Source organism: Arachis stenosperma, chromosome 3, assembly GCF_014773155.1.
Source record: "Arachis stenosperma cultivar V10309 chromosome 3, arast.V10309.gnm1.PFL2, whole genome shotgun sequence".
In the NCBI taxonomy this organism is placed as follows: Eukaryota; Viridiplantae; Streptophyta; class Magnoliopsida; order Fabales; family Fabaceae; genus Arachis; species Arachis stenosperma.
In genome coordinates, this window is record NC_080379.1 from 117,488,345 (window position 1) to 117,496,713 (window position 8,369).

General features: G+C 30.6%; 1 protein-coding gene across 5 annotated transcripts; it reads left to right on the forward strand.

Moving 5' to 3' along the window:
• Positions 1-3,281: 3,281 nt before the first annotated feature.
• Positions 3,282-7,056, forward strand: LOC130967825 (copper-transporting ATPase PAA1, chloroplastic-like). Of its 5 annotated transcripts, none has more exons than XM_057892846.1 (6): positions 3,282-3,713; positions 4,193-4,342; positions 5,149-5,274; positions 5,427-5,704; positions 6,423-6,618; positions 6,846-7,056. In XM_057892846.1, the coding sequence occupies exons 3-6, from the start codon at positions 5,241-5,243 to the stop codon at positions 6,881-6,883; spliced, it is 546 nt and encodes a 181-aa protein (XP_057748829.1). In that variant the 5' UTR covers positions 3,282-3,713; positions 4,193-4,342; positions 5,149-5,240; the 3' UTR covers positions 6,884-7,056. The 5 variants fall into 5 exon arrangements, with proteins under 5 accessions (XP_057748829.1, XP_057748830.1, XP_057748831.1 ...); XM_057892847.1 differs by having other exon boundaries at positions 5,195-5,274; XM_057892848.1 differs by having other exon boundaries at positions 4,271-4,342.
• Positions 7,057-8,369: the final 1,313 nt, after the last annotated feature.

The following is an 8,369-nucleotide window of genomic DNA, read 5'->3' on the forward strand; positions in this document are numbered from 1 at the left end:
CAAAGTATCATGCACACCATCTTATGTTTGCATCACAATGTCTCTGTCTCTTGTGCCTTGACACTACAAGAATTTGACAAATTAGCGACGAATTTTTGCGAGAAATATTTTTTGTCACTAATCCATCACTAACTTGCGAGGAATTAGTGACGAACTATCGACAAAATTAAAAGCGGTCACAAAATATCTGAACTTGAGAAAAGCGACCAATTAACGAGAGATTCACGAGTAAGTTTGTTTCTCGCAAATTGACTTTTGTAGCTAAAAAAAGAGCGAAAAAAATTTCCTCGCTAATTTGTCACAAATTAATTAGCGAGTGACAATGTTCAAGCAAATCTGTCACTTAGGGGTTTAATCGAATAAAAGTAAAGTAGCGAGGGATATTATTGTCACTATTTCGTCGCAAGTGTTTAATAGACAATTAGCGAGAAACAATTCACACACTAGTTCGTCGCTAAATAAACTTTATACGAAAAGGCTAATTAGTGAGGAACAATGTTCCTAGCTAATCCGTCACAAAAACTTGAAATGCATTTTGCGATGGACAATTTCCTAGCTAATTTGTCACCAAAGTTTTTATTTTTAGTGAGCAACTAATTTCTCGTCAATTTGTCTGTAAAATTCAAATTAGGTTAGCGACAGAAAAATAGCCGTCGCTAACTCATCGCAATGGATAAATCATTCAGCTAGGGAAGTGTTCCTTGCTAATTAGTCGCTAAAGTGGAAATATGGATATTGAGCGCCTAGGACCTAAGTAGCGAGAAATTTGCGACCGTTTAACAACTGACACACTTCGTTCGCTGATTTCAAGTCGCTAATTAGCAGGCGAAATACATTTGTCGCTAAGTTGTCGCAATTTTAATTTAGCGAGCGACTTGGCAACTGCAATCTTGTCGCAAAGCAAAAGCTATATCCTACATATTTTGTAGCAAATTACTCGCTAATCTCGTTGGAAATTTGTCGCAGAGTTATGACAAATACAGAGCTGATCGTAAAAATTTTAGAAGTAATTGGTCACAATTGAGTCACTAATTAAAAGCTTATTTAGTGAGGAATTAGTGACTGATTAACAACGGATAGACTTTCTTTGCTTATTTAATGTTGCTACTAAATCAAAAACTTATTTAGTAAAAAATTAGTGACTGATTAACAACGAATAGACTTTTTTTGCTTATTTAATGTTGCTACTAATTTATAAGAAAAAATGTTAATCTTTATTCCGTTATTTACAAAATATACTAAAAATATATATAATAGATAAGATAATTAAATATTATATATGAAGATTTATTTGTATATAATTTTGTCAAAATTTTATTATTAATTAGAATCATTTAATAATTATTAAACCAAACTGGGCCAAATACGTCGCTCAAAAATGTTGGGGATGAAGTTCGAACAAGTGACATTAGAAATACAACACCCCACTTTGGCCATTACCAACATACTCCTTGCTGTTATTTGTGATAAAATATTATTATATAGTAAAGCCATGAATGAATTTTTATTTTTATTTTTATCTTTTTAAACATGAATTAACATGGATACCAAATTTAAGATCAAATAAGTAACAACACATGATATATGAACATATATTGATATACCGATTGCGCTATTTTTTTTGTTGTTATTCATTTAAATTGAAAAAGTATTTTATACTAGTGACTAATTTATTTTATCTTTTTGCGTCATAAATTATTATATCTAAGAATTGATACTTGATTATTATTCATATATTTGTGAAAACATACATTTTAAGTTTTAACTTCTAATTTTAATTTTATTTTTATAATTTTATATTTTTATTTAATTATAACCGAGTCAATCGTTGAATCAACAACTCACCAGTTAAACCAATAACCCAATAATTCAGTCATATAACTGAATTAATTACCGATTCGATTATAATAACTATATACCTATGTATAAAAATAAATTCGAGAATATATATAATAATATAATGACTATATTTATATTTATGATTAAATTTAATAAATAATACACTCAAACTTAATTCACACATGTAATCAAACTTCATAAATAACCTAATTAATCTATATTCAAATTTATAATCATAACACATTTAAAAGTGTACACATGTTATGGTGGCTATTTTTGGTGTTCCTGGAAAGTTTGATTATGATATTTTAAAATGTTTGATTATTCTACTCTAAGAGGTTTTTTAACGTGAAATGTTTACTTCTTTTAGTAGTTGATATTTTTTGTCGCAAAAAAAATTAGAAAGCATATTTTTTGTTCTTAAAGTTTGTTAAAAGTCTTAAAAATTGTCCTAAACTTTATTTTATTTTAATTTTGTCTAAAAATTTTTTGATTTGTATCAAATGTATCCCTGAAATCTAATTTTTGAGTCATTTGTTAGACTGCTTATGCTTTGACCTAGTAAAAATCAGTTTGACCCAGACAATTTTCAATAAAAAAAATGGGTGACCTAGTCGGTTTGTTTATATGATCCGAACCAGGTCTTGCTTGATTTTAAAATATTAAGATTAAATTAGAAGTCATAAAATATTTTAAAGTGGTCTTTCATTCATTATATATACAAACCCACTTTTTATTGCCAAAATTAAATAGCTATCTCCTATATATATATATATATATATATATATATATATATATTTATTTATTATTTTTTGTTTTTCATGGTATTCCTTAACTTGATAAGTCAAGAATTAATCTATTATGAATTGAAATTTTATTTAACAGTTTATCATTAACCAATAAATTATTATATACACGAGATGAAATTTAAATGCCGAATACTTGTTTACTATTTATTTATATGATATATATTGCTCTATAAATTATATTTTGAATAAATTTTATTATATACAAGATATCCAATAATGTATATTTAAATTGAATTAATTTATGAGATTTTAGTTATAAAAATATAAATTATAAAATATAGAAATATCTTTAAATTAAAAAATAATACAAATTATTTTAGTTTATTTATTTTGATACAAAATCATTAATATTTACATAAATATTTTTGCATTTATTAAAAAAAATTTATCTATCTTATAAAAGATTTTTTAAAATTTAATTAAAAAAATCAAAATAAAAATTAAAAAAAATAAATAAATTAGTAACACAAAACACAAAACAAATTATATTAATTTAAAAAAAAAATGTTTAATTCTAAAAATTAAAAACACACGAGAAGGCGCCAGCGCCCTTTCTTTTCAGGTGCTTCAAATTAAAAATTACATATAAGCTCCCTTTATCTTTTAACATAATCCTAAAATCATCTGCAGCCACTCTCATTCTTCTCTTCTCCCAAATTTGAACCCTAGTAGAGAGCATACTACCCTAGCCAGTAGCCACCGACATGCCAGAAGCTCCTCATTGACCATGGGGGTTCATAGTAGTGGCCAACAATCCCTCATTCATGGCGGCAACAAGCAACCCCAAGCCTTCTCCCCATACCACCATCTTCGATTTTTGTCCGGCTATCACTGTTTGTTACTTCCATCGTCAGACGTCTTCTCCGCCATCGTTAGTGATCTTTTCTACCATCCTCAGTCCTTTTCTCCACGGTTTGCAGGAAAGAAGCTCTCTCTTATTGACTCCGCCGCTGCCAGCGGCGCTCATTGTCACTCCGACGAACCCCGCAACAGCTCTTAGGCTCTGCACCACCGTTTTCCACCGACTCTTCCGCGATGTCGTTATTGCCGCCAACATTGCTTTCGGTAAATAAACCGTAGATCTAACAGAAACTGTGGTTCCCAAAGTTTCTACAAATTCAAGAAATTTTGATCAGTTTTATCATTTATTTATTTATTTTTGGCGTCAAAGCTCACTCCCACTTCTTTTAAGTTGTTGCATTGTGGAAATTCAGTTGTCAGTTTTGAGTTTGGGTTTCTATCCGTGAAAGTTTTTTGGGTTTAAAGTGATTGACAATTTTTAATATCAATTTGTATTGGATTTACCTTATGTTTAATAGTTCAAGGATTAATTAATAAATATCTGTATTTATGATCTTTGTATTTTAACTTTTCAGGATGTATATAAGAAATTTGCTTATGTTGATGTTTTTGCAATGAGTAAACAGATGATTGTTTTTGAGAAATTATTTATTTATTTGATTATTGAGTTTGTGCTAAATAGGATTTATTGAAACTTCAACAACCTGGATAAGATTTTTTTTTTTTGAAATCAATGATTTTAGGAGTTCGATTGAAGATGGTTTGAAAGGGTAAAGTAATAAGAGGTAAGCATTTACAAACTTTGATGTTTGGTGAAACAGGACCTACAGTTCTCTCATCATGGTCCCGCACGACCATTAATTGAAGCTCAAACACAACTAAAGCACAAGAAGGTAAACTGAAACTAGACCCCGATTATGACTCATCAATATTATTAGATCAAAGCTTATAGTAGCAATTGCAACTATGCATCTTGTACTTATTTTGATTGCATAAGAATTAGAAACCAAGTGTGAAGAATTTATCGTTCATTTGTCAAAGAAATTATAATGTATAAAGTTTAGGAACAATAAGATTATAGCTTTATGTTTTATACTATAAATACAGTTTTTAAATTAGCTATTAAAAGATTGGAGGCATTGGAGGATTCCATTGAAAGCATCGAAATTGTCTTGACAACTTATTTAGGAGATTGGTAAAAAGTAAAAACCAAAGTGTCTCTTTTAAACATTATGACTCAATAAAGCCTACTTACTCATTCTTATCTCGCTAAATCCTACAAAAACATTCAAAATTTAAGAGATCTCTTGAGGGTTAAAAGAATTGATCTCTTTGATATGTGCATTTTTAATCAAGTTGGGTGTTGTTTGAAACAATGGCTTTGACATGTGTCATTCAATTTTAAGCATTAAAAATATATTCCTTCCAATTCTAAGTAGAGTAGCTTAAAGTGATAGAAACGAATGAACAAAGATTCCTGCTACCTGCTTTTATCTTATTTCTATATTAGATTAGAATATGGAATGATCAGCTTTTTTTAATCATGTGAAAAATCTGCAAACTAATTTAGCAAATAACTGGGAAGAATAACTGTATTGTGCTCATCTATGATGGAAACCTGGTGTAAACCCCTCTAAATTGCTACTACAAGTTACTTTTTTGAGTGATGATTTCTTTTGCTAAATTAAAATCATATCAGCTTTCTCCAATGGTATGGTTGCTTGACTATCCTGCTCTTTCTTAAGTGCAAACTCGGGGAGAGACAATTTCATCCAAATTTTTGAAAGAAAGATGGAGGAAAAGTGCAAACAATTAAGACAAAGTGGTAAGAATCTCATTGAGTCTTTTCTATAAACCAAGTGTAGCGATAACAACCTACTTCTAATATATCTGACTGGTTCTCCGAGGATTTATCTGCTTTCTAATCTTGATACTAATCATCATTGTGCTTCCTTTTTTTTCTTGTGCTGTTCTAAGGTCGTGAGCTAGCTGTTTCTTGGGCTCTTTGTGCTGTTTGTCTTGTTGGCCATCTCTCTCATTTCTTTGCAGCTAGGGCACTGTGGATTCATGCATTTCATTTTGTTGGATTTCATGTGTCATTGTCTTTGTTTACATTGCTTGGTCCTGGTCGCCAGCTTATCTTAGATGGACTAAAAAGCCTTCTTAAAGGGGCACCAAAAATTAACACCTTAGTTGGTCTTGGGGCCTTGTCATCATTTACAGTCAGTTCATTTGCTACGCTGCTACCAAAATTGGTAAATGTTCATTTGAACTTTAGCACCAACCTGGAATTTTCATTACATTTATTCTCTAGCTATGTTTTGTTGCTCAGTTACACTTGTAAAAGTTAAAGAAAATGGAAAGCTAAAATCCCATATTTTGCGGAGTGTCTTATTTTTTGTCATTTACTTATAGTTATGGCTAATTGATGCTTGATAAGACGAGTTTTCAACTAAAAATTGCACTATAGCCATCTTCATTTATTTATCATTTTATATATAAAGAAGACTATAAGATAGCAGCATTTGTTATCCAGATTCTAAAAGTAGAAACTAGATAAAGTAATTAATATGCTATATCAATTCGGGTGGTTTGGTTTAGTGTGATATTTTTCTATAAATCAAACCTGCCAATGTAGGATCCGATTCATTGGTTCGGACTGATTTATGTACACCCTGTTTACCTTTACCTATAACAATGCATGTTTAATCTGTATTCTCGATCTCATTTACTTTATGGTGCTGGTTATAATTTTATTTTTCTTTTTGGTTTAGGATAAAGACTAAGAATGGGGTGTGTCTCTTAAGCGACATGCTCACTGTTGGTGTTATGCTTCTTGTCTGTTTTCATTTGGCATATTAATCCAAAGCCAAAAAGTATATTTGTTTTCTCAAATTATACATATATACATGTGATGGCAATCGATTTGAGTTTATATATCTTAAGTCTTAACTATATTATTTTCTAATGCAGGGTTGGAAAGCTTTCTTTGAGGAACCAATTATGCTGATTGCATTTGTCTTGTTAGGAAGGAATCTTGAGCAGAGAGCAAAAATTAAAGCAACAAGTGATATGACAGGACTTCTTAGTTTACTACCATCAAAAGCCCGCCTTCTTGTTAATAATGAGAAAACAGAAGTTGATGAATTGAATTGTAGGCAAATTCTGGGTGAGTCATTGAGCAACTTAAAAACCTGGAGAGTAAATTAGAGAAAGGAATTAGCAAGATTTGTTCTAAAAAGATATTTGAATTCTAGTTAAGATACATGACTTTTGAGGTAATTTATTGCTAAACATCTAAAGAACTTAACATTAAAAAAGGGGTTTAGTTTGGCTTATGGACAAAAGATTTCCCATTCTTTTATTGATCTGTGTTTGCTTTTTTGTAATTTGCAGATGAGGTAATCAACATTCAATTGATGGTTTCTTGGTAAATTTACTAAAAATGGGTCAAGCATTTTTCTCTATATTTTAGCTTGAAACAGAGGTTGTTATTGGCTTATTTGCATTACATTTGCAGTGTGTAAATTAAATTATTAGTTTTGTTATAGAATTGTAATTTTTTTAAGTGTAATTATAGCATGTAAATAATTCATGTAAATCAATAAAAAATTAATTCTTTATAAACTTTCTTATTTTCTCCATTTTTTTTAATTTGACAAAGAAATAGGCCACGCTTTGAATGCGTGACAAAAGGTTCTAGCTGGTAAGCCACGCTTCAAAAGCGTGGTTGTATGTCTCCTATTGGCATGTTTTCCAAGTGTAGCCAAAACCAACTCAATTGGCATGTTTATTTCTAAAAGCGTGGCTATATGTCCACTTTTCGGCATGCTTTAAAAGTGTGCGAAAAGATATTGCTACACTTTTTTGCACGCTTTAAAAGTGTAGCAAAAGCCTCTTTTTGTAGTGCGAGATACCTATCGATTTGTTACTAGTTTAAAAGGAATTTGCGATGATATTTGCGATAGTATTGCAACTAATTGATTACATATTATTTCCTAGCAAATTAGCGATTACTTCATAACTGTACTTTCTCACTTAGAATAGCTTTGGTTGAGCGACAAAATTCCTACAAATCTGATTAAGGATTTTCAAAGATTAGCTATAGATTTGCTAGAAAATGTGACAGATTCGCGATCATATTAGCGGATAACTTGCGACAAATTAGGTTCGGAAAAATTCCTTGCTAATTAGCGTCAATTAAGCATTCCATTTTGTCTACAAAGTTAGCTTGGATTTAGCGATGATTCTGCTGTAGTAGAGTTTGTCGCTAATTAGCGACTACCTTTTAGTCTATTTTTTCTATGGAATTAGCTTTTACTTTAGTGATGGATTAGCGATTATCTATTCGGTCGCTAAAATTTTTTCAGATGAATTAGCGACTATTGTGTTTTCCTCACTGATCTGCGACTTGTAATTAGCGAGGAAAGGATTGGTTGCTAGGCGGTAGTTAATCCATCACAAATTATATTTTGCGTCAGATTAGCGATGATTTTACGACTATTTTTGTGGTAGCTAATCGGCCAAATTCTTGTAGTGTGATTATTATCTTTAATTTTGCTTGCTTAAAACACATGTGCTACTAACATTTCATTGTGTAAGACATTCATGATCCATCTTAGCCCCATAGTCATTGTTCTAATTGTTGCTTGAGGATAAGCAAGCATTCTGAGTTGGTATGGGAAGGAGAAGAATGGGAGGAAAATGACAACAATAGAGAAGATGAATTGCAAGGTTGTAAAGTTTTTTTTCCTCTCATTTATTTCCAGCACTTTAAATTGCATGATTGTCTTTATATTTTTTGTATGCATGTGTGGTATGACTAAGCATAGCTTCAATTTGATTTGAAATATGTTGTTGTGACATTATGACTACCAACTTGAGTTTTGTGAATTCAAAAGCAAAAAAGCATCATGATCA